General features: G+C 44.7%; 1 protein-coding gene across 2 annotated transcripts in view; it reads left to right on the top strand.

Moving 5' to 3' along the window:
- Nucleotides 1-9,761: 9,761 nt before the first annotated feature.
- The window catches only part of LOC8039285 (transcription factor SPT20 homolog), a 59,627-nt gene continuing 42,293 nt past the window's right edge, over nt 9,762-27,095 (top strand). The window contains exons 1-2 of one of the 2 annotated variants that reach the window (XR_006078062.1): nt 9,762-10,501; nt 23,650-23,801. Coding sequence is in view for 1 of the 2 variants with exons in the window: in XM_042292234.1 (XP_042148168.1) it covers nt 10,388-10,501; nt 23,650-23,801 (266 nt within the window). In the remaining variant the exon portion in view is untranslated. The remainder of the gene's footprint in view (nt 10,502-23,649; nt 23,802-27,095) is intronic. The other variant, XM_042292234.1, reaches the window with a different exon arrangement.

Below are 27,095 nucleotides of genomic sequence, written 5' to 3'. Positions count from 1 at the left end.
GTTTTGTCCCTACCGTTCTAGCTCAGTGATCGTCAAATGGGGGTCCGCGGACCATTTGGGGTCCGCGAAGGCATTTTAAGGGTCCGCGAAGCCCTGCGTCATCAGTCAATCCTGGCAATAAAAGTTGTATTTGTTTCAGATCGAGAATAAATGTTTCAGTTTTCGGGTCAGTTTTTTAGTCTTTATGTCAAAAAGAGAAGTCTTTCTCACATTAGTCATTAGTTATATCCATTTATTAAATCATTATTTTATTTAACCTATACCTTTCCCGTCTCTTCACCCCGAACGGGGTCCTCATCGTCTCCGCCGATCCCCAAGGGGTCCACGAAACATCGATTATTGAGAACCACTGTTCTAGCTGACCGTTTCCTTTTGCAAATCCGAAAAACTTCAAAAAACACCCGCCGGTGGAATTTTGGTATATTCGGTGTATCCGACAAACTCTGAATCTTGATGTGCCAATGCCCCCCCCCCCCCCCCCCCCCCATTTTTCCCCTCCTAAGAAAAAAAAATAGACAGAATTTTACAATTAAGTTTGATCAGCGCGCAGGGTCAGTGATCCTGGGAAAATGTCCCCACATTTACCTTTTAAATCTCGAACCATTGTCAAAAGGTGTCTTGCCTGCTATCTCGTCAAGGTTCATTCAGGGCAACAGGTAATTGCACCATAGGGTTACGGCAAAAGCCACTGTCTTGGTTTCCAGTTTGGCCCATATTATTTTGTGCTTTAGAGGAAAAGGGGGGGGGGGGGGGAGGGGGGAGGGGGTGTATAAAACGGGAAAGGGGGTTTAATGGCTATGCGGAAGGAGATGTCATGTGTTTGTAACAAAATGGAATATAGATATTGCACAGACGGGGGAGGAGGGGCAGTTGAAGCTTCTCTATTATACCATCTAGCATTCCACCTCGCGCGACCGCGGCCTAGGTGGATAGAACATGTTGAGATGAAGACTTGTAGACGTTACTGGAAAAAAGTAACCGATTACAATTACAATTATTTCACTGTAAAAAGTTCCCGATTACAATTACAATTACGGCCTCAGAAAAGTAATCGAAAAATTGCTCTAAAGTAATCGATTACTTCCCACGTTATTTTTCATTCAATTTTTTTTATTACGGTAGCCCATACGCACATTATTTAGATAGGTGTCCCACATTTATGTTCAGTTGTTTCGAAAAAGAAAAGTCTTGACCGTTTTTGCCAAGGGCTGAGTGACGAGTGTCGCCAACACACCCAATCCCTCTCGTAAAAAAACAAATAAATAAAAATAACGGTGTTATCCACATTACTCACAAGAGCCTGGATAAGGTTATTTGTTTTCACCAAAACGTAACCTCCGGTGTACAAAAAAAAAAAAAAAAAAAAAAACTTTGCCTAGGAAACGAAACATAGTGCAGTTGCTAACTAATCCGCGAGTTGCTGTGCTTAGTGGTTTCGAAAAAAAAAAAAAAAAAATTGACCGTTTATGCTTTGAGCTGAGTGACTCTAGCACGTCTAGCCCTTATAAAAAAAAAAACGATTAAATGAAATTGAGAAAAATTGTATTGGGTCGTAATCGATTACAGCAAAAAAGGAATTCAATTACAAGGATCGTTACTCCTTAAAGGAAGTAATGGAAGCGTTCCAAGATTACAGTAAAATGTAATCGATTACAAGTAATCCATTACTTGGGACGCCTCACGTACAAGTCTGGATGAATACGGTCTTCCCCCCAGCGACTATCTCGAGGAGTTGATTGCTTTGGTATCGACGTTGATCGAAGCAACACTTTGCGCAACTTTTTCGTGGGACAAATTAGTATTGCCAATGGCAATGACACCATCCAGCCGAAGAAGTATAAATTGATACAAGCGCGTGTTACTGTTTTATTATTTACACCCGGATAATACTTATTTATTTATTTTCAATAGGAAACTCTGCAAAATTAAACTCAGAATTTCGGAGAATTGTGAATCAAGCAAAAATAAACTCCTACAAACTCAGAATTTTCGGCGAAAAATAAGATCCGAGAAACACCTTCCGAATTTGACGCAAAATAAACTCTGGAAACACGGAATCCTATAGTTATCGCGTACTTCGCTCCGGCGCTCTGATTGGCTCGCTCTGGCCGTAACTTTCGCCGTTTCCCAAGTATTCTGAAACGGAGGTATTTTTGTCGCTTCTCCCCTCCATTTTGGCGGCAGGCGTATATTATTTCGAAGGTGCTTCCTGGTGCTTTGCTGCGACGATTCAGCGAACCTTGAGCAACAGCGCGGCTTTCATACGTCGTGTGAGTCATACCCAGGAGAGTCCCTCCGTTTCAAATTCAGGGCTGCAGGCCAGTGGACCAAGATCCGGCGCGCGCTATTTTCAGGCGTGTGTCAGTAAAGGTGAGGAGTCTGCTCCCGGCCATAACATGGCTAAAAAAAAAAATAATAATAAAAAAAAAAAAACGTTGCCGTACCTTTGGTTTCGCCTACCCACTAGCTGCTGCACAACACTAGCCCAGATCACGTCATTATTATTTCATTGATAAACAACTTCAGCTTCTACCTCGGATTAAGTTTAAAAGATTCCAACCAAATTTGATTAATATCTGAATACAATCATTCTTTTACAATGAAGAAATCGACCGCTTACCATATAGGTCAGCCTCTACCAGAGCCTCTTTTCTGGATCGCTTGTCTGTGAGCAACCTCCCCCTCATAGCAGACTACTTTGTCCAGTCGAGCCTGTCTGGTTTCGGTCATAGCGCTATTAGCTTTTCAAGCATCTTAACGCTACAAAAATCCGGCCAATAGTCCAAAATGGTTCGAAATTTTTCTGCGATGGACTTGCCACATCTAGACAACTCCTACACCTCACGCCCTGAAACCTAGTTCTCTACAACCCATTGGTAGACGGCGCCTACGACCTGGGGCTGGACATGATGAACGCCATTGAAGCAGGCTGTATGCCTTCCATGCATCTATACAGCCGTCAGACGATTCCCTGCTTCTTCAGGGGCACATCATACAGCTCTCCCAGAAAAAAGAAAAAAAAAACAACAACAACAACAACACAGAAACTCTTAAAGACCAATTGCCCAGAAGTCCTCATTGATACGGGGGGGGGGGGGGGGGGGGGCACAAAGACACCTGAAGAAGCTGGTACACACAGCCCACAAAGAATACCTGCACATGGTATGCGAAAAAGCTGCGCGCTCTCCCGAGCTTTTTTCGGCGTATGTTGAGAGCCACCGCATGTCCTCGTGTGCCCCGGAGTTTGTAAAGGATGGCTCTGTCCTCAATGATCTTAAGACTATTTATGAAGTGTTTAGTGACCATTTCTCGTCTGTCTGGGCTACCCGAGCCGACCTGGGTGCACCTCGAGCTCTTGGCGATTCTAGTGCCCAAGCGCCCAACTCTTTCTTGCTAGCCAAGCCGTTGATGACAGAGGAGGCGAGCACGACACCAAAGAACCGTTGCGTTGCCTCAACGCCTCCCAAAGTTCGGGACCTGATGGCATCCACCCAGCATTTGCGGGCCTGCTCCACCAGACTATACTCAGTCCTCACCGGTTTTTCAGTAACCTTCCTGCAGCGGGAAAGGTGCAAGAGCAATGGAAAAGTGCCATAATCACACCGGTGCACGAAGGAAGCAATGCTCCGATAAACACTACCTCATCGTACCGCACCATTTCCATAACCTACATAGTTCAAAAAACTATAAAACGTGTGAAAAAAAACAAAACAAAAAAACAACAACTCTTTGCACACTTTGAACATCATAACCTGCAGTAGGTGCACCAACACGGTTTTAGGCCAGGTCGCAGCTGCGAGTCGGCCTTTGCTGTTCTTGACCACACTGCCAGTGAATATCTAGATGGCCGTACCCCGTCTGCGGTCACTCAGCTGGATTTCGGTCAAGCGTTTGTCAGAGTAGACCCTATGAGATTATCATGAGAAAAGCTCTGTGCCTTTGGTGTTTGTGGCGAACTTTCTAACTGGCTCGCAGACTTTCTACGTGAGCGAACTCAACGCGTTGTTTTCCGTGGTGATGTGTCCGGTACAGTTAAGGTTCTATCCGGTGTGCCCCAGGGCAGTGTGCCCGGCCCCACGCTTTTCAATGTCTTCGTCAATGACGTTGTTGCATCTCCGCGTTGTATGCCCCTGCCTTATGCAGAAGACCTTATTATTTTACAACCCATCTGTAGCCTTGCTCACCACCAGCGGTTCCAGCGTGAACTCGATACAGTGTGTGCTTGGTCCTGCCCGAAAAAAAAACTCCGTTTAAATGCTGCCAAGTGTGCAGCTATGGTGTTATCCGGTACCAGGTAAGATCTCTCCCCTCTCTAGCTCTGCCTTCACGGCGCTCCCCTCAGGTGGACATGAAGTACTAAGCTGCTGGGGGTCACTCTGAACCCCCAGCTCAGTTTCTCTACTCAAGTTGGAGAAGTGCTTTCGAGGGCGCACCAGCAGCTAGGGTTTTGTCTCCTTGCAACCAAAGGTGCTGGGCCAGATGCCTTACAGCATATTTTCACCTCACTTGTGCTCCCTCAGTTGGAATATTGTTGCCCGGAGCCCCCACCAGGTAACCCTTGTGTCGTCATTCAAAAGTGTGTAGCGAAGAGGTGCATACGCCATCCTGACGAGGCAGGGTCCCTCTAGCATTGCACGTTATGGGGAAGTGCTAACTGCCGATTTTCTGCGTTCTGATGGCTGGAACTCTTTTGACCTACGGCGAGGGGTGGCCTCTCTCCGACTGCTGGCCAACTTTTTGAATTTGAATATGAGCCTGTCAGGCACTGTGTTACCTCTGCGGCATAACCGGTCCGGTGCACTCCATCCTGTCTTGGCCAGGACTGATATGCTTCGACAGCCTTTCGCTGTGAGAACTGTAACACACTGGCGCTCGTTGCCTGCTAGCCTCACTCAGCACCCACCCACGACGCGTGACGAAGTGAAGAACGTTTGCTATAGAGTGACTAGCCATCTCCGCCTTTCTCTCACATAACCTTTGACCTACTGCCCTGTCTCAACGCTGTATCGTTGTCGTCTTTGTTGTTGTTTTGTACATTTTTTAACTTAGTATGGTTGTATCCAGACCAACCGGTACGGGCCGTTGGACTTTCTGCTGTACTCCCGATTTTTTTTAGACAAAATAATAGAAATGAAATTAAATGAACTTATTTCTGTTAGCAAGGTTCTGCCATCCTGTTTCATCTCGCCATTGTGGGCTCAATCCCATTTTTGATGAAATTGGTCCCAATATGCACATCGCATTCATGAACTAGCTCGCATACTGGGTCCGGACATTTCGTCGAACGCCGTTTCATCAAACGCCGTTTCATCGAAGCCGTTTCATCGAACACCGTTTCATCGAACGCCGTTTCATCGAACGCCGTTTCATCGAAGCCGTTTCATCGAACGCCTTTTCATCGAACGCTGTTACAGCCTGCAATATTTTTGCAATTTATTTTTATTTTTATACACAACGTCCTCTAATTCTCCCTTTTTTTAAATCACAGTATGCAGTGACGAGATAAGTTCCATTGTGAACATGTCCTGCTTCGAGAAGAAAGCCTCCATGAAACAATGACCCCTCTCCATGCCACATGAAACAATTAAAAATGAGACAAAAAAAAATACAGAAAGCATGATGTGCTTTCTGGGAAGCGGGTAGTGTTTTATTGTTTGACAGCGTGTACCTTTAACCTTGGGTTATGTGAGGATCCGAAAGGGTTCTGTCTTCTTGGGTGACGGAGTACACCCAGGGCTTTACTATTGTCTGGTGCGGGTTGGCCTTGCTAAGAAAGCGTCCTGAAAATGATTCATAGGCAAAAGGGTCGGTAATAAAGTTGACAGTGAACGGGAGGTGGTTCCAGTCCGGGTGTAGCCCGAAACCATGTTGGCTGACACTTTGTGCAGCTCTTGACTCTGTAGACTTTAAAAAAAAAAAAAAAAAAAAAAAAAAAAAAGCAGAAACGTTTAATTTGAGCATAAAGCTGATAATCAGAGTATCATTATATTTTATTTCGTGTGCTCTCCTGGCAGAGCATCGTTTTATTCTAAGCGTGCTGCCCTGGCAGTTAAATGCTTTTCGTTGTCGGTCCTTTACCTCCAGTGTCATGTTTTCTGACAGGTACATGAGTAAAACGTTTCAGCAAGTCGGATACCCATTTGTTTTTATACCAATGGTTTTTATTTCTAGTAATTTGGCTCAACTCTAAAGCGCCCTAAAGACAGTTTCACAAGTGACTACCTTAGTCTTAACAAATGTAAGGTAAAACATCTATAAAGCACTGTTATGCCCCAAAACTCAATACAGAGAAATTCCATGAAACGGCCCTTAGCGATTCGATGAAACGGCGTTCGATGAAATGGCGTTCGATGAATTGTCCATTCATTCGATGAAACGGCGTTTGATGAAATGTCCGCTACCCCTCGCATACGTCACAAATGAGATCAAAAGGGGATGAGCTCCTCAGGGTGATTTTCGTATTACACGTATAACCTGGTACGGAATATGAGCTCTCCAAATAAAATAATTCTGAAAAAAAAAAAAAAAAACATTTTAAGTGAATAAAGGCGTGTTCACACTTGCGAATGCTTACGGCTAACGACTTTATTTTAAGCCTCTTGAGACAGTTTACGACCGGATGCATTTCTGCGAAGCCAGTCGTAAGTCGTCAAAAGAGGTTCAAAAGCCGGTCTTGTCTCATTCGGTTGCAGCCAAACGCAAGTGTGTGAACCGAATGGTCCTTAGTTAAAGGCCCGTTCACACACTGGCGACTTCTTAGGACCGGAGAGGCTAAAAACCGGTTTTTAAGCCTTTTGTGACGGCTTAAAAACCGGTCGTGTCAAAATAAATAAAAGGCTTGATCAAATGAATAGAGAACTCCAAACGGATTAGAAGGAAACATCAACTACTAGTTTTACACGTTTGCAGGTTGGGCCTCAGGGCGCCACCGTCTTACTCGCTTTGGGCGCGCTTCGACGCGTCATAACCCAATTACGACGCCAAGTACGTCGGACTAGTTGCGTGCAGTACAGTCGAAGACAACGCCAGGCGAGGGGGGAAAAGGCAAGCACTGGGAAGGCTGGGGAGGAGGAAGGAAACATCCTCTACTATCTAACGTTCTATAGTGCTCTTCCATTGTCCTCTTGTCTTCTATTGCCTCCCCCGCTCCCTTTCCGCCTTCCTAGTGCTCGCCTATTCTCTCCTCGACGGGCGTTGCCTCCGCCTGCAATGCACACAGCTAGTGACATGGAGTATAGGCAGAAATACCTCGCTCGACAATTTTGGGTTTTGCATTTCAAGTCAATGAAATGCACATATGGGGACAGCCCTAAATATTTATTGTAAACAAGGTGCGAAATATTAGTTGTCCAGTTCCCAGGATGTAATAAGTTATCATTGGGTTTTGAGGCCCTCGGACTAGTGTTGACTTGCCCAAAATGTATAACAATTCGATCATTTAACGTTTCCTTTTTCATAAAGAAAAGAAAGAGCGATAGAAAGGTGAAATCCAACCTTATAACACATTCTGCGTTAAAAACGGCTCACCCAAAACTGTTATAAACATAATCAACGCCAATTCCTAAATGACTGCCATGATATTCTTTCGAAGAGCATCGACATCCAAGTCGAGAATATACACATGCACGTTCGTTTCATGGGACGGGTTAAGAAACAAGCTGAAAATATGGTTTGGTGTTGATGCTTCCCGTTTCAAGACCTCGGGTGACTGTGGCCCCTTGAATATAAAAGTTAGGAATTTGATGGACTTTAGTCAAACCTCGAAATGGATTCCTGATGGCACGGTGATTGTGATTCTCCAGGTTTCCATAAGTTTTAAGTTCTGGCAAACACTTTCAGTGCTGTTTACGAGGAAAATTACAAAAGCCGGAGGTTGTGTTTATCCGAATGACAGGTTCCATAACCACAAGCAACATTATAGGGGTATTCAAGTAGCCTTGCATAGCATTTAGCAGAAAGCCCATCATAGGTTTTGGGATACTCAATGACGGAGAGAGACATCAAAATATATTTTTTTTTACTGCCTGCGTGTGTGCCGGCGAAGTATCGGCTTTTATGTTAGCGAGGACTAAATAATAAGAGTACTCACTGTCCCATGACAATGACAAAAGAAAAAAAAAGAAAAAGGTCTGTATAAACTTGAAAAGTTCCTTGTCTAGTCAGGTGGGCATTCAGATTTTGAGAAAGCCCAAAACTGAAGCCGGGATAAAGGTGAGGCCGCGAGGCTCGATGATGATTGGCTGAAAAAGGAAGTTACTTAAAGGCGGACGTACAACCTCGATTTTCTGCAAGGGAGATTATCCTCTTAGCGCTCCGCCTCCCCTAAGCTGCAAGGGGAGTCAAGTTGGGGCAAGGTAAAAAAGGGTACAGGAAAGGGGGAGCCGAGCAAAAGTGGAAAGCGCGAAGTGTACGTAGGGTCTTGGTAAAATTAGCGCAAAGACAAGGGAGGAAGAACGCAGAGACTGGGATAGAGCGCTTCTCTACGTTCTTCCTGCCTTGCCTTTGCGCTTATTTTACCAAGATGTACAGCCAACTAGCCCACCAAATGGTTTTATACGTAGGTCTCTAACCAAAAAAATAGGCAAAAAAAAACAAACAAACAAAAAAAAAACCATCGAGTTCCGGATTGATAAAGAAACTTTTCACGTGTAACACAATTGCTCAGTAATTTGCTATTTACGTTTTCGCAGATCACGTATGTAGTCCATCCGTGCAAACAACGGGACGATCCCAGCGCATGACTAAGTTCAGAACACGATTATGCCTAAAAATTTCGCAATGTGCGTAGAGACAATGAGCAAAAAAAAAGGTAATCCTCAAACTCCCCTTGCGCATTACAGTTTCTTTTGGAGGTCTGATGTCGCAAGGATCCTCCGTCGTTTGCAGTGATCGTGTTCCCGCGTGCTAAGAAATGTGGACGCAAAGGCCTTTTTGATGGAGTGTTGGAACATGCAGAAACCACGTGGTCGAAAAATGGCCTGATTGTGTTTCTTTTTTGGGTTTATTTAATCTAACCTTATTAATTATTTCAGAAGTTTAAGATGGTGTGTATGTAAGTCCGTTTTTCCCATTTTGGCCTCGTTGAAGTATACTGAAAGCCATTCACCAGTTCGCCTGTGTTTTTGACTTTCATCTTTAGTTTGTTTATGAGATTATAACAAGTATCATCCGCGCCTTTAGAAATGCAATGTATGACCTATGGAGAGTGATGAGTGTGATGCGCGTTTTGAAACTTCTCTGCAATGGCGACAGACACAGCATAATGACATTAAGGTAATGAAACATTCTATGGTACACGAAGATCCTTACTATATTTCGGGCTAGGCGAGCAGTTGTGTTCAGAGATATACGTAAGAGAACGCGGAAGAATTTCGCGTGCGTCAGCAGGAAACCGCGCAGTTCGCGGTCAGTGATCGCAAAGTTTGCAAAACCGCAGAAACATACAACAACATGTAAACAGTTTGAGGAACGCATCAACCGTAAAAACAGAGCGTTATGTCAATAACTTCCGCGCCGACGGTGAAAACAACAAAAGAACAGCAAGAAAATGGAACACCCCCCGCGGAGGCAGACGGTGCAATCCGTGAAACTGGCAGCAAAAGGGTTGCTCCAGCGCATGCACCGCTCAACCTAGGGTCCGTGACTCAAGCAAATGGCCGCCACTCATCAGGCTTCCGGCGCTTATTGGCGGAGATCCATCGGCAGCAGCCAATCAGGGGACGGCTCGTAACTTGTATGGCTGCCATGTTCCTCTTCCCCTTTCTTTGATCGTGCTCTTTAAACGCCAGAAGGGCCGCGGCCCCCCGAAAAAACAACATAAAAAAAAGAAGTGTTGCGAATTTGAGAGGCAACGATCTTCAAGAAGGCCGGTGCGTAGGATCGTGGGATGCTCTGTTTATATCCATTCGAGGTTCCTCGATAAACCGGCATCCGTTCGTGGCTACAACCGCATGCAAACAGCAGAAGGAGAAGGGGGCGGACGGTTCGAAACTGGGGAGACAAGAAGGAGTAAAGAAAAAGAAAGAAAAAGGGGCAAAGCACATTCAAGGAACAAAACCCTCCAACACCTTTTTGGCAGGCTCCTCGCGGTCGGGAAGCGTCTGCGCGCCTGAGCGTCATCCCCCGCTAAAAACGGACAGACGCACCCGAAGCCACAGTCGAAAAATTTTCGGCGCTCGAAGAGGCGGCTCTCTTGAGAGGGCACCGCCAGCGACATATACGCATCCGAACAAAAGAAGAAAACAGAAACGCTTCGAAACCCGAGAAGTGCGAATCGAACCGGCCTGCAAAGCAGAATCGTTGTCGACAGAGAGTTTGGTGCTGAACGAGTCCGAGAGCTGAAGTCGCGAGTTGCGTTTTGCGGCGAAGAGTTACGGCGGCTGAAGACATGGCGTTCCAGAGACCCTTCTTGATCATCCTGAAGCGGGACGATTCTAGCCAGCCATGGGGATTCCGTGTGAGTGGTGGGGCCGACCTCGGCACACCTCCAACTGTCGACAAGGTAGGCAGCGACGATGATCTGGTCGCACAACGTGTGTGACGCACGTTCTTCTCGTCCCTTCGATTTTCTTTCTGTTTATAACTGAGCTATGCTTTTTTTTTGTGTGCAATACTTTTTTACTTATTGACGAGAACCACTCTCGTGAACACGATGTAAGTGCAGGCTTATCTGTGGTTTGCAGCGGCTCTTTTTGGGTGTCAGTTGAGTAGCGTAGCCAGGCGGGGGGAGGGGGGCATATGGGGTTTCAGTTTCCTCCCTAAATGCTGCCGACCCTGTAACATACAAACGCATTTTAAACCCCGCCCCCCTCAAAAAACAAAAAGTTTTGGTTACGTTTTTGGTGTTTGGATATGGTGTGCCTTCCCATTTGGTTGTCCCACCTATGACTCGAGTACAGATGCCACGAATAAAGTTGTATACATAAGAGTTCAGTCACTGCAGTTCAAGATATTTTGCGATCGTAGACGATTCAAGACAGTACTCAGAACTAAGGGGAGGTTATTAAAAACAACAAAAAACAACGACAAAACACAATTTTATGCCATAATTATAGCTAACCTTCAGATTATGTTTCCTGGATTGCTAATTTCTTTCAATCGTTTCTTTTCTAGAGGTGTTTTCTAGAGGTGGAGGTGGAGGTGGACCCAGGCTGTACGTTTCAGGCCGAAATCGATTCGTCATTCATTACTCGTTTTTTTTTTTTTTTTTTTTTTTTTTTTTTTTTTGTGTGTGTGATGACAGGAAGTACGAAAGATGACTTTTGATGAAATGCTACAGAAAGTGATAGTGCAGTTTAGGTGACGAGATTTTCTCTTGTAATCGAAAAGCCATTTCGTGTGATGGTGTTGACAGACGTGCAAGTGACGCCTACGCCTTGTACTAATTTTGTATCAATGCTTTTATTAACCGTATCGTAGCTAGATAAAAGAAAATGAATCGTGTTATAGCGATTCAATGGTGTCAGTATTCGAGATGCAGAGGCCTGCTAAGTGCTTACTTTGTTTCACCTAACAACGTCGTATTTCAGGACATAGGAATGATTTTCTGGAAGTCGGTTTAATTACTTAATTAATACCGAGCCCCCGAACGAGTTGAGCCTTCAATATATTTGCAACTTTAAGTAGCTACTGTTCCGAGTTCTGCACCCAATTCGTAACGTAAAAAACAAAACAAAGAACCCTGGATTGCTTGCATAGTCTCTTCAACGTATAATATAAGCTCAGCATTCATGCTTGTGTATGCTTAGTACTATTTAACATGGCATTTATAAAAAAAACCCTAGATCTACTTACCAAACTTGTACTTTTTCTTTTTTTTTTGCTGCAAACTATGATGTTTGTTTAGAAAAGACCGTGCGTTTTTAGGTTTCTTGCTCGGTGATTATTTCTTGAGCATTTTTATCGGCGAATGCTCACTGGCTGCGGAGCAGTAATGGAATAGTCCTCGCCACGCCCTCTGTTTCTTAAGTTGTCAGTAACTCTAGCTATCAATATCTATAGGCAATTAAATTAAGCACAAATATGTTTTTTGCATGACTCGATTAGACTAAAAGGATTGTCGAATTTATTTAATATAAAATATATTTAGGTACAAATATGTTCAATAACCGCATTGTTCTGAGAACGCAACTTATGATTTATCTTCTTAATACTCTTTTGGCTCACGTAAGATACTAGTGAACGAGTACTGTTCCTTTACAGTATATGATAACTTTTACAGAAATAGAACCATAAACTTTCAAGACGGCATCTACTTTTTGTTTACCTATATTTTTTACATACCTCATTTTTTCTCAAATAGCTTCGCATACAATCCCCCGACGCACTTTGAACACCGATCATTTCCAGTTCAGCTGCTCAGCCACTTAGAAGGAGCAACAATATTGCGGTACAATTACCACCATAGTCCGTTTGTCACCACTCTATTTCGTCCCCTGCTAAGCTGGCAGAGAGATCTCAGGCTGTGTTCGCTGGACCGGTGAAGTGCTTGTCTTGCCCCACGCGATAAAGCTCTGCGCGTATTTTAACGAGTTACCAGTATGAGAATGGGGGCAGATAATGAAACGGTGAGCACGTATAGCTTCCGATTCCCGTGGGCTCACGTTTTAACGTTACAGAGTATAGCAAAACTAATTCGTTTGTTCAAAACGGTATGCACATAAATTGATCATTTTGTAAAAGAAAAAAAAAATACTTCTATAATTCTCTGTAATGCCGAATTAGAGCGCAGCTCTTGAGGAGGAGGAGGAGAGGATACGGCGGGGAGGGTATGCTTCTACTCCCCTCCCCTCCTCTTCGTTTGCACCTCTCCAATTTAGCGGGAAATTTCCGCTAAAGTTCCCGCTAAAGTTAGCGGTGAAATTTTTCCGCTAAATTTAGCGAGAAATTTGTTCCGCTAAATTTGTTCCGCTAAATTCAGCGGGAAATTTGTTCCGCTGAATTTGTTCCGCTAAATTCAGCGGGAAATTTGTTCCGCTAAGTTTAGCGGTGATCTTTTCCCGATAGATTGAACGGGGAAATTTTTCCGCTAGATTTACCGGGGTAATTTTTCACTACATTTAACGGGAACATTTTACCGCTAAATTTAGCGGGGAAAATTTTCCGCTAAGTTTAGCGGGGAAATTTTTACGCTAAACTTAGCGGGGAATCTTTACGAAAATTTTCCTGCTAAATTTTGCGGGAAAGTTTTCCCAGAATGCAACGCGCGGTTACGCCCGCTTGCATGATTCCCAATATGCAACGCGCGCGGTTAGGCCAACGGCGACGGCGACGCCGCTCAAGGCCTCATTCTCTAGTAACCACTGCCCGGACATGGGCGGCTTTAATAAAGTTTTTCACTCCCTCTCTCTGAAGCCGGAAAAGGGCGCCTAGGAGCTGCGCTCTAAAATCAACGGCGTTTATAATTCTCTATAATGCCGATTTAGAGCGCAGCTCTTGAGGAGGAGGAGGGGAGGATACCTAGGGAAGGGTATGCCCCTCCTCCCCCTCCGTACCCTCCGCTCTTCCTCTCCTGCTCCCCTCTAATCTAGCGGAACATTTTTGCTAAATTTCCCGCAAATTTTAGCGGAGAAATTTTCCCGCTAAATTTAGCGGAACGTTTTTCATAATGGAACGCGCGGTTATGCCCGCTTACATTATTCCCATAATGCAACGCGCGCGAGGCCGCTCAAGCCGGAAACAGAAGCCTAAGAGCTGCGCTCTAAAGGTGAAAAAACGTTCACTTGAATAAACAAGAAAAAAAGAAAAAAAAAAAAGGCATGCCCTTAGAATGCGATATTCATTGATAAATCTACTGTTCCTAAGGGACTAAAAATATATGACTGACCTTGAGAAACTTGGGGTAATTGGTTAAGATAAATGTGCTCGGTGTCAGCTCAAAATGCGCTTGAGAATAATTTCGAGTCCATCGTATCGCGCTGCTTTCAACCATGTCCGTATTGCAAAAAGCTGTCCCTACTCGCACTCCGAGCGCGGATAGTGGTTGATTCTAATCCGCACACCAAGTGAGGGTAATTTTAGATTCTTATCCCCACTCCAAGTACGTGCGGAGAATTTTCCTTATCCGCACTCCGCTTGTGGCACGACTTGGACGCGAGAAACTTTGAACACAGTGACTTACGATGTTTGCGGTGTGACATTGGAATGTTAGCAGCATTGATTGCATAGAAATATTAGTGGTTGTGACCTGTGTTTTGGATTCACTTAATTTCAAACAAATGCAGAATTGCCTCTTTTTTTTTTTTCGAAATTGATTAGCGTTAAAAGGGCACTCAAGTGAATTCCGAGATCGTCTATTTACCGTCATAACTCAATCTATGGGAACTAAGCATCCTAAAAAATAAAAATAAAAACGAAATTAGATTCAAGAGTGGCCGATTTCCCTACTAAAAATTCAATCAAAGATCATGCCTCCCCCCCGCCCTCTCTTTCTGCGCCACGGCGCAGGACACCAGGGGGTGCCACCACACGAAAATTTTCGAATACGCGCGCATTAAAAAAATCAGTCCGCCCGGGAAGCCGTCACTCGCGATCGGCTGTCGCGTGCCCTCCCCTGCTGCCTTCCCGTCCGGTGGCGCCCCCTAGTGTTTTGTGCCACGGCACAGAAAGAGGGACGCGGTACGATCTTCGATTAGACTTTTAATAGGGAAATCGGCTGCTCTTGAATGTGATTTCGGGTTTCTTAGAATGCTTAGAGCTCGTAGGATTGAGTGGTGTTGGTGATATAACTTTATTTTTCAAAAGGTTAGGGCTCCGTTGGCTTTTCCAATCCGGCGGTCACGCTGAACCAGCTGACGCTGGTCCACGAGCTCTGGGCTGGACAGGGCCGCCTTCCAGGAGGTTGGGGTAGGGGAAGGAGCGGGGGTGATGCCCTTGCCCGGAGGGCTAGGGCATTCCCAGACGGTGTGGTAAACTGTGGGGCGGGGATTCCCGCATGCCGGGCAATGCCCGGGTAGCGGGTTGGAAAACAACAGTGTTTATGAAAGAAATTAGCAAAGGAAACAGTTTGGATTTGCCTCCAGTCCATCGCCTCGGCCCGGGTGAGTTCGGGATGGGGAGGTGGAAGGGTTCGGCGGCTAGCGCGGTAGTATTCTCTGACGAGTGCGTATGTGTCCAGGGTGGCGTTTTTATGTGTTGTGGGTACATTAAAGTCGGTCGTATCCTGTTCGGTGTTCATGTAGATTGAGTTATGACAAGAATAAATAGACGATCTCAAAATCCACTTGAGTGCCCCTTTGAGTGGCGCATTTGGGTACACACTGAACTGTACTCGCGCCTCGGGGACTTGAGAGAAGGCATTAAAGCAGGACACAAGCAACAACTATTTTTTTATTCAGTGTCTTTTTTTTTAACTTTCTAGCTAAATAAAATATTATTATTTGTAAAAGAAAGAAAAAAAAATGAAAGACGTTTACAAATCTCTGTAATGCGAAACTACAGTCCGTTGCAACTCAAGAAGGTAGGGCAAGGGTAAGACAGACCGGGGAGGAGGAAGCAGACGGAACGCTGGAGAAAAGAGAAAGAAACCTCCTTCTCTCTTTAGCGTTCCGTCTTCCTCCTCCCCGTCTTTCCTTCCCCTCGCCGTACCTTCTTGAGTCTTGTGGAGGAGGAGAGGAGGGTCCGGAGGGGAGGGTATTCCACTCTTCCTCCTCCTCTCCTCCCTCCTCCCTTTCCACTCCTCTTCAATTTTATCTCCTCCTTTTCTCCTCCTCTCTTCCTTCCGCTGAATTTGTTTATGGGGGACGTGACACGAAATCGTGACGTCATTTTCCCCGCTACATTTAGCGGGGAAACTGAATTGGTGTTGAGGTCACGTGACGTCAATTTCCCCGCTAAATTTAGCGGGGAAACTTAAGCCATGAAAGTTAGCCGAGAAAATTTCCCGCAAATTTAGCGGGGAAACGTCTTAAGGCTAGCCCACATGGCGCGTTTTTCAGTGCGTCTAGACGCGCGTCCCAGCTTGGCGCGCGCGCTAAGCAGGACGCGTACGCCCAGTCAAACCACACGCAGCGCTACCGTGCAGCGCTTCGCGTCTGCGTTTCCGAAGCGTCTGCCCAACGTAGCCAGACGCGCTTAAGAAACAAAAGCAAATATTAAATAGAAATCGCGCGGTAAATGATGGCTACATGCCGTAATATTTAATTTTAGTAATAGTAAGCAATCATTTTTATTACAGCAATCGCAATGAAGCTCAATTTCACTAATTTTCATCCTTTCTAGTGCGTACGCCTCATCCACGTTTCGATACGCCATTGGCATCACCATCGCCCGCGCCAAAACATTTACAGCTGGCCGCTGGCCGCTACAGAGGTTGCGTTGTTGCGGTTGTTGCCGGTAGTATTAATTTTGTACCTTTGTCTCTCGGTGTCCTTGTATTCTTTACATTTGGCCTGCCAGAGTGCAGGACGCTTTTGTACTTCGCTAGATCCTCTCTGTTCCGCTGAAGCAGCGTGCAGCCTCTCCCGCGGAGCAGAGAGGATTCCCTGGACTTGTGTAAAAGGTATGATAAACTGATATCCGCGGGGGGAAGGACGTAACTACCCATGTTCACCCTGCTGCTAGCGTTGGCGGGGCCTAAAAGCCGTTTTTATTTAAGGCCGCGAGCGTGCAAATTTTGTAAACTCCGCGCGCGCGCGGGTGTGTATGTGCGCGTGCGCGCGTGCGCTCTGCCTTGGAATGGCACAGGCTGCTACCCGTTTTTGTGTGTGTATTTTTCTGTTTTGAGTGTTTTTATTTATTTTCCTTTCCCGTATCCCTTTCCCTACTTGGCGGCGGGCTAGCAGGCCCACCTGCGTAAGGGTCTCAAACTTTTTGCTTAGCCTCGCACGCTGCCGAGTGGGTATCGCAATATGTGCAAATAAAAAGTATTATTATTATTATTATCGCCTTTGTCGCGAGGTCCGTGGCGAAAACTACAGTCCTACAGTGGCAAAAATTCAAACGCTCCTTGCAACTAGTGAACACGGCGGTTCATTGGTTGTTGCCTTCTGGACGCAGCGCGAGACGCGACGCGTGGACGCAAAATATCTGGCTTCTCGATACGCCGGAATGCGCCAAAAAACGCTGCGTTTCGTCCCGGCGCCGGAAGTGACGTCAAAGCGCAGGCGCAGACGCGACACAGACGCGGAGAAAAGCGCATCATGTGGGCTAGCCTTTATAATGCAATGCGCGCGGTTACGCCGACGCCGACGCCGCTGAACCCGAAAACAAGCGCCTAAGAGATGCGCTCAAAAAAAAAAAAAAAAATAGCGGAAGCTGGGTTAAGATGTTTATTATAATGCGCCTTTGCCACAGTCAGCACATTAACATTGTGTGGTGCTTAGCTAGGGGCTGTAATGTGGGAACATGGGGCGGCTAGTAAATAATTTTCAAGACACAAATCTCCCCCCCCCCCCCCCCCCCCCCCGCCTCAGATGTTCCAAACTCATGCTGCCACCGCGCCCAAAACCCACAGGCTCACATTGTGTGGCACCGTCGTCATGTTTAACATCTTCGATCACTCAACCACACAAAGACATCTTTTAACAGCCATCACATCTATCGACGTGTACTTACGAACGCGCAGATCATTCAATTAAGAAAATAAAAGCAAGCTACAGTACCAACAGATTGGCTGGGACTTTTCAGACATTAGAACATCTAGTAGTGTTGAAAGTGTTCAGAAGATTGGGCGGGGGAGGGGGGGGGGGGGTGTAGTATTGTTTACTGGAAATGACTAATTTTCCTGCACCCCGAATCCGAATCTTACTACTGGTCCGAATTCGCTGATTTGCTGCCTACAAATGTTCTAGGAGCTGGAACGCTTCGTTATGGAGGCATACAAAAGTATATTGGCTTTCTCTTATATCTGTCGCAAAAAGCAAGTTATTTGAAAAGCAAAAGAAAAAAAAAAAGAAAACACATTGAGGTGGAAATGACGTTAAGAGAAGAAATTCGACATGAACTGGGAGCCCGAACGTTGTTTTTGATGTCCGCGGTGCCCCAACGCAGGCTGCAGTTCGTAGTTAAAACTTGGAACGTCAGCAGATTTTTGGCAACGGTAAATGCTCTGGAAAGCACATTTTGAAAGGTCACTCGGGCGTCCGTAGTTTCCATCAGCTTTATTACTCTTTAATGCTTGAAAGTTCTGGGCACTGCATGTTGCTACGATGCTTATAGGAGGAGATTACACAATGCATGTATGCAAAGCAAATAACCCCTTTTATTTTGATGAGTTGCAATTCTTTAAATGGCCCGCCTTTCCTTCACTACTATAATCGCTTAAAAAAACCTGAAAGAAGGTTAACTCTATTTGGGTTTTTGTAAAAGCGGAGTTTTCTTAGTCTGTATCACAAAAAGTGATGTTCGGCGCTCTGCGTTCTCCTCACTCAAATGTCAAAGGATTTCTCGGAGTGAATGAATTGCGATCTAGCTGCTGTAACAATTCTCTAACTGCATTATAAGAAAAAAAAAACGAGTTTATCTTTCCCGGAGAACACGGAGACAGTCAATCACGGCGAACAATAGAAGGGTCGCAGCGTATGACGAAGCTCCGAATATTAGATATGAAAAAATGCGATGTCCCTGCTCACATTGCATTTTTCAAATCTAGTACTGTTCAAAGCTTCGTCGTTTGCTGGGGGATCCTTCTATAGACAATTGCAAGCATGGCGCCACAAGTAGTGCCCCATGCGTGCAAGCGCGTGCAACGCGCGGGTGAACGTAGCTTTGGCAAGCTCGTAATCGCACGGGCGTGCCTGCTCGAGCAGAGACATGGCGGCGGCCAGTCGCCCAGCTTGCAATCGTCTATAGGGAGTATTCACTGGCGGCCATAGCTGTGTGCGCGAATGCTAAGCGCGTGCTGATGGCGAGCTTCCACAGTTCTTTTGCAACGTGCATACCGCACCATCAAGAGTGCCGGTCTTAGCAGCCTATTGATATGAGCTCCTTCTGAGCATGCGCTCTAAACAGTACCCACAAATATGGCGTCCAGTGAATACTCACTATTCTTCCTAGTGATTGGGGGGAGCGGTGGCCGAGTGGGCTAGCGCACACCAGCTCGGAGCACGTGGAGCGAAAGCTCGCGCTGCAGAACCCAGGGTTCGATCTGGATGAGCATCGTACCGGCGCGCGGTCGTATATCACAACTGCGTGATGCACGTTAAAGACCCCAGGCTAGCGGTTGTACCGCATGGGGTAAATTTCTCATCTACAGCTTAGACACCAGGCGCCCACTGAGGCAGACTGACTTCCGGCTGTATAAGGAATACACACAACAATCTGCTTTTGCCTAGTGATTGGCTCTTTACGTGTATTCTGCAGGAAGGTGAACTCGGACTCATTTTTAGAGCGTGGGTCACCTACATACCTATATTTTGTATCCGATAAGGCGACAAAATATATGAGAAGAAAAGTCTGGATCCCATCTGCAATGTAAAAAAAGGTTCTGAAGTTACTTCCCTGTAGCACACGGTGACAGCGAATTACGGCGATCGATAGAAGGGTCCCAGCGAACGGCGAAGCTAACAATACGAGGAGACAAAAAGAAATGCGCCACGGACAGGGACAATTGACATGACGTTACGCTCGATCAATGTCCCTGCGCATGTCGCCGTTTTCAGATTTAGCCGCATTCTGAGCTTCGCTATTCGCTGGGATCCTTCCATCGATCACCATGATTGGCTGTCTCCATGTTTTGCAGGAAAGTGATCTCCGGGGTGAAGAGATCATTATTTAGATTGTTATTTTGATCACGCAGGTTTTAATACGACGATTTAAATTAAACCTTTCCCGCAGAAATAACACCAAAAATACTTGTTTATGTACTGTTTGTCTACGGTTTCATACTTTCTACGTACACTTGTTTTGAATTCAAGTCAAATAATCATCAGTCACGATGATTTTTAAGAAGACTGAACACTAACAACTCTTATAAACAAATTAGTGCGTAGGATTTTTTTTTTTTCTACGTTCCACTTCGCTTGTCAGTTACGTAACGACCTATTGCAAGAAAGTCAAAATGGGGAAAAAACCAAAACAAGAAAAGTAATATCCCATTTCAAGCAAATCAGAACAAAAAAAAAATACAAACACCGGCTAAAAAAAAATTCAATAAATGTAATCCGCGTTTGTTGTAGTATGGCGGGTTTATACACTGTAGAAGTTGTTAATTCAAGTGTAATTAACACGTTTAAATGTAAAAGAATCCTTTCTTCCGCATTGTTCTCAGTGATGGAACAGACTGATCAATCAATCTGTCGCGTTTAAAAGTACCTGAAGTAATAAAAAATCGCTTTTTTTTGTTATTTTTTTTTTTTAGCTACAGCGATTTGAGTCAGGTTAACCTGTTTTAAATCATATAAATTAATTTAAATTACAAAAAATGTATTAATTTTATTGTTTGAGAAAGTGATTAGATAACTCGGACATTTTGTTTTTTCTTTTACAGTGTGATACACCTCTAGTAACTGAGAGCTTAAGCTAGGCAGCAGGGCACGGCCGACGATGCACGCGCTTCATGATTTTCGTGATTGGTTCTTAGTCGTTCTTATTGGCGAATGCCGCAATCTGATTGGCTGAGGAATGGTAACGAGATGCGCAAGACTCACCATGCTCTGCGTTTCGTGGGAGGTCAGTGACTAAAAATAGATATAATGTGTGTCGCTGATAAAACAATCTTACAAAAATTTAGAAGGGGTGTGAGCTAATCATTTTCTCCTTTTCTCGCCCTCATTTTTTTTTTTTGCTTTAATTTTCTCCTTGAAGAAAATTTTGGTTCCATCTGTGCTCTTATATAGCAGGTTTTCATTGTGCACACCGATCTGAGTTGAGGTTTTGAAAACGTATTTTTGTATGGCCTTTTGCAGCGTGCACTCTTTCAGTTGATGAGTGTGCGTCTTCTCAATCACTGTCGCCATATCCGCATTCAAAGAGAAGGTCAGGAATGTGATTTTTTTACTTCTTTTTGAAGCGTATCTCAGGATTTTCTTAGGTGCTCGTTGAAACCATGCATGCGTAGCCAAGACTTTGTGCGACAGCTATCTCAGCGTTTTCGGGAGTGACAAGGATCTTCTTCAGTAGAGAAAGACACTGGCAGTGAGCGATCTCTCTCTAAAAAAAACCCAAAAAACCCAAAACAAAACAAAAACAACTACAACACGGAGAGACGGCTGGTGCTGGCATTAGTTCAAAGGTTGTATTTCCTAGATGATGATGAGCCAAGATTTTATTTTCGATCTGCGTCGTTGGCAACGGTGTCTCTGCTTTTGTGGCGTACGATATCTTGGGCACCAGTATCCTCGGTGGTAAGTTTGTCTACAACTCAACTGGGCTTTAACTTAAGGAGCATGGCGGCGTGTTAGTTCTCAAGCGCAAGAAGATGAACAGTAGTCGAAATCATGAACATTTGTGTACGCTAAAGGTGCGGTTCATCACCAATTTGCTCGTTGCTTCCCACTTTTGCCTGATGACACTTGCAGCCCAGTGGAGCTACGGCGATATAAGTCCTATGTTGAAACCGAAAGCGACAACAGTCACATATAAACCATTGACGGCGTCGATCAGAGCGTCAGCGTAACGACTATTGTGATGTGCGTGTTTCAGTTGACAAATAGTAGGTCGGTTTATTTGCTTAAATGTTTTTTTTGTCGCCATCGAAGTAACATAAGTGCTATCTTCTTCTTACATTTGATTGGTACATATCTGACTCGTCGGAATCATTCATGCGCCGTTACCATGCCCCTCAAAGCTCAGGAAGCGGTATCGGTGAACGTTGCTGAACTCAGCAATTCGCTGAGTTCAGTAAGCAGTAGAGGGTCAAGCTTGGTGAATAACAAATAACAAAAGCTTATGATGGCGGGCAAACGGTTTTGAAAGCTGCCTTGGAATTCTATAATCTTGACCAGGGGTCTCCAAACCTTCTAGAAATGGGGTCGGATTAGAGATCCTTCGCGGTCATGAGGGCCGGAGAAAAAAAAAGGGGTAATTAAGAACGAGGGGAAACTGAATAAATAAACCTAAATAAGCATTTAAACACAGAAATAAATGCTAGAGTAAGTATTAAGAATACCACGAGGTAAATGAATACATGCACTTCACTTAGAAATTTAATATTTAGCTAATTTTGACATTGCCTAGGCTCCCCTCTAGAATTTCAGGAGAATAAAAAGATTTGATTGATTGATTATACAGCAAGTGCCTTTGGAGCCAAGACAACTCATCAGGTCTAATTAAAAAAACAAAAAAAAAACATGGGGACTTCGGCACTTTCGCGCAGTGCAAAAGACCAATGAAGGTGGTAAAATTAAGTCTGAAAACAAAAATATTTGTGACAGAGGACACTACAATGTACGTCAGAATGCAAAGGAATTTTACCATAGTAACACAGACATAAAATCAGGGGACTAAGAATGGTGGCTGATGATGACAATGTGAAATGAAAAATATGGCGAGCGGCAGTGGGGTAGCCAGCCACTGGCAAGAGGATGCAGTTTCGTACTCTTGGTATCGTCGTTTGCGCATTTGGAGCAAGGCCCGGCGCAGTTTCTTTACGCGCACTTCTCTTTGTGCCGGTAGCGTGCCTGCTAGAAGCGGGCCGCGGGGCGGGGTGGAGACCCTTGATCTAAACCCTATTGAAATTTTCACTTTCTGGCGTGATACCCCTTTCCGTCCAGCTTCTGCGTCACCGCGTTCCAGTTGCTTTTATATTGCTAACCTTCATCGCCTTTTCTCCGGGATTCAATATTAGACTAGAAAAGCAAATACACTTACCATTAGGGCTAATTTTCAATAAAACAGGTACCGTTTACCTGGCTGGCCGATGATTTTGCTGCAAGCTAATGAACATCACGAATAGTCAAGCGCAAAACACGTTGATACAAACGTGCTTTTGTTGGCAATATTCCTTTTCTTCTAGGGAAATGCCCCAACAGGAAACTAGGCGAGGATCAGTGAAAAATAAATAAATAAAATAAAGTGTACGTCTTCTATTTAAATTTATACCAAGCGTCCGAGAGAAAACTGAACCCTGTTTTTCGCAACTAGACACCCAGGGCGAGCTTAAACTCCGTCAGAACGCAGCGCCAGCCGTTCGAGCAAAATGCCAAAGTTTTATAACAAACCATTATCTTATTCAAAAGTTATAAGTGATTTTCTGATATTTTTAATGGAAAATGGGGACCTTGCATTTTCGCCCGTTTTCGTTCTCCTGCGCCATAGAGCTCCATTTATTCGAGATCCGTCGGCCGCCGTTTTCCCATTGAAATTTTTAGAAAATCGCTTATAACTTTAGAATAAGAGTTTGATCTCTCCGCGACGTCTAGTTTATTTTTTCGCTGCGAAAAAACAGGGTTCGCTTCTCTCGCAAACGCCCGGTATATTGATATCCGCTTGCCTTACCCCCAATGGATTAAGATGAATAACTGAAAATTCTGGCTACGCCAATAAAACGTCCCCAAATGTAGCTGCTTACTACCAAGACTTAATTTAAAGTTAATCTGGACAGCTAAATCTTGACTAAACCCTAAGCTAAAGAAGGGACACCGCTCTCCACTTCTTTACCTTCGTGTTTCGTCAAAATTGAGCTGTCCCCGACAACACTAAATGATTGTACTAGCTCTACAGAAGCCCGTAATGCCATTTGATTCCATTTCTATTTCTTCTTGTTTTAAACAGGTGGTGGACGGCGGACTGGCGTCCCTTCAGGGCATGCACAACGGCGACCTGATCATCCAGGTGGGGAAACACAACGTCCAGGACCTCACGGAGTCCCGCATCAACGGCCTGTTGGCTCATCCTTCCAAACGGCTCGAGATCTTTGTCGTCCGGTGAGTAGTGTCCGTGCAACCCGAGACTCTCAAGGCTGGCTCAAGCACTTGCCACTGCTTGCGACCAAGTGCCTTGTGCTCTTGAAATGACGATGGTGATGATGATGACGCTTACGACACTGGCACCATCTATCGGGTAGCCCTAGAACACTTCCATTTGGGCATATTTTCAAATATTCATCACGCATAATTCTTTCCCCATAAGGTAAAAAAAGAAGAAACTTTAGTTGTTATAAACGACCATTTCTTAAGATAATACGTACGTTTAATCTCGCAAAAAATTGAAAACCTTCACTCAGGTCAAATTTAGTTCTGGGACTACATCATAGACGGCGCCAGTGTGCCAGTGTGTCCTCTAGTATTTTTTCTTAAATGATCGAAGGGGAATCACAAGGCCGCACAAAGCACTCGGTCGCAACCACACGCAAGTATGTGAAGAAGCCTTCAAAGTTAACTCATGTGATTCTGCCATGATGTATTTGGGAAAGAGGACCCTCATGTAAGAGCTGTATAAGACGTACAACGTTTTAAAAACATTACAATCTAAAAAAAAATCAGCCTTTTTATTTTGGTGAAGAAGGAAGACCAGCGGAGCTGTACAATGGAAAGTAATGGCCGGCCACATGTCGGCAAGCCAGAGTGGAAAGGCTGCCGCCATCTATGAGCGACGGCGGCAACCAGATACGTGGCTTGCCGCCGTAGTTCATAGATGGCGGTAGGTGTCCAGAGTTCGGTGTATTCATTTCTTTGCGGGGGACACGATCCTGGGGAAACTTGCCCTGAACAGCTTCACTGTAAAAGAAAGGTATTGCAGAAAACCAGGCTCTGTTCGGTCACTGTAAAATGCACGAACATTTAAGTGTTTCTTATCGAGGGAATAAATAAATAGTGAATGAAGTACCGGATGTGTGGGAGAAAATGAGAACCGTGTTTTTCTCGACGCAAAAATAGACTACGCGACGTCAAACTCCTAATCTATTCCCAAAATGTAGCCACAGCGGTTGGGACCATATGACAAGGTTTAAGAACTTCGCATTATTTAATAAAAAAAGTTATAATCGTTTCTTTTTTTTTTCTTGCGGGAAAATAGGGTTAGTTACCGGTATCAGATGTCATTCATCTCCATGTCCATGGCCGTCATCTCTACATCAAAAATGTTCAAAAATCGTTTATAAAGTTTGAATAAGGAAATGTTAGTTTTGACATTTTTGCATCTGATTGTAATAACTATAAGCACCGGCAAATTTAGAAACTTAAGGGTGGCGAATCCCGATAATGCTCGCTCCGCACCAAATAAGATAACTGTATTAGCCAATCGAAAAGTACAAAGTGTCCTCCCAAAAAGGTTACAGGGTTTTCTTTACCGCAAAAATGAACGACGCAAGCTCAGACGCTCATTGACCACGAAAATGTAGCGCTAGTGGTCCGAACTAGATGTCAAACGTTTCCCCAGTGGACGGCATTTTATTAAAAAGTTATAAGTCATTTTCTGAAAATTTTAACAGGAAAAAGTGGAAGAACTTACGAATACATGAAGCGTTATTGGGCCAGTTACCGAAAACGGGCGGCAATGAATCCAATTTTCCTATTTAAATTTCCAGGAAATCATTTTAAACTTTTGAATAAGATGACGAGTAATTTGGAAACATTGCCATCTAGTTCTCACCGTTAGCGCTACATTTGGAAGGAGAATGAGCGTTTGACCATGCGTCGTCCATTTTTGCGGCAAAGGAAACACTGTACATTCTTAGCGTGAAACGTTCTTTGGCTATGTGTTCGGCATCTCGTGAAGTTCAACAGTAAAGTCTTGGTAGAATCGTGGCTTTTCGAATGGGGAGGAAGAGGCCATCGCAGTGAGAAGGCGTTTTCACAAGGCAATAATCGAACCCAGACCATAATTTAGCTTATGACGTGAATGTCACGACACATCGCCGTGAGTTGGGGTGCTATTTGGGGGGAAAGCCCTACGGGAGCATTCGCTCTGTGTCCAGCAGCTAGCAAATTGACACAGTGTCACACGTTTTTAAAACGCGGGTTAGCGGCATAAGAATTGCGCTCGAGTGTGCATGCCACGCGTTAATCGCTACACATGCCCAGCAATTTGCAATGCATTTTTTTTTGTTTTCTTGGGACAGGCTGTACAAATAAGGAAGCAAGTACGCAATGTAACATGCCACGTTCTGCGTTTTAAGTTGTCAACCACCAGAACTGAGAGGTTGGTTATGCCTATTTGATTTTGACGGTGAATGAAAATACAGTTCTTTTTTCTCCCAAACGTCCAGTACGTCAATAACTCTGTGACAGAAGGGCTCTTCATTGCGATGGATGTCGTTCGGGGTTTTAACATCTCTTAATTAATATTAATACAAGCAAGAAGGAAGGGTAGAAGGTAGGAAACATCAATTTATTAATACGAGCAAGAAGGAGGGGTAGAAGGTAGAAAACATCAATTAGTAACCCCTTCAGGAAGCTGGAGTACGTAAGGTAGCAATCTTTCGCGGGGCTTCTAAATTTCCGGAATAAGGCGGAATCTATGAACGATCGCAGTGACCTTTGACGCGGAACACTTCCTTGTCGTTGCCTTCATTTTGTTTTGCTTCCGAAGTTCCGTAGAAGGACACAGTATCTCTTCCTGCTTATTTTTGGTCACCTATCCACGACCTCATCTGCGAAATTCGGAAACCGAAGTCTCGAGTGTAGCTACGCCTGCGGCCTGGGACTTGTTTCGGCGAGCATCGAACGCACCGTCTCACGCTCGATTAAGATATTCGCGAGGTTCTTCCGGCGTTTAGTCTATCCGAATACATAATGAGACTAGTCTCGGAGAAAAAGGGAACAAAAAGCTTCTTCGACATATGGTCAGGAAGGCGGCGACACTGTTCTGAGATTAGCGTCACTCATGATACATTCAGCGAGACTAGCGCAGCAAAGGGAAGTCGCCTCAGAAAGAAAAATGGTCGCCGTCGTTCCAAATAGGCGTTCGCTAACGTCTACAGCTGAAAAAAAAAAAAAAAATTAGAGAAAACGTTTTTTTACCTAATTATGCAACAGGGAAAAAAGCTTCCTATAGGTGAAGCCAATACGCAGGATACTAAATTGTATCCCAGGGCGACACGACACGTTAGACACGGACGCTACGCGCTGTTCCTCAATTATGTAAATACCGAGACACCTCAGTATTCTTTTTTATATCATTCATGCTGTGGTTGAAGAGGCAAACACGTCTGACGTTCCAGACGTAACGCATCTTCTTTTCCACGAAATGTATGGACTGATATGGCTGTAGGACAGTAG

This window comes from Ixodes scapularis, unplaced genomic scaffold, assembly GCF_016920785.2.
Source record: "Ixodes scapularis isolate PalLabHiFi unplaced genomic scaffold, ASM1692078v2 PGA_scaffold3__209_contigs__length_174095766, whole genome shotgun sequence".
NCBI classification, from domain to species: Eukaryota; Metazoa; Arthropoda; class Arachnida; order Ixodida; family Ixodidae; genus Ixodes; species Ixodes scapularis.
The sequence above is the reverse complement of the archived record's forward strand: the minus strand, read 5'-3'. Positions and strand labels throughout refer to the sequence as shown.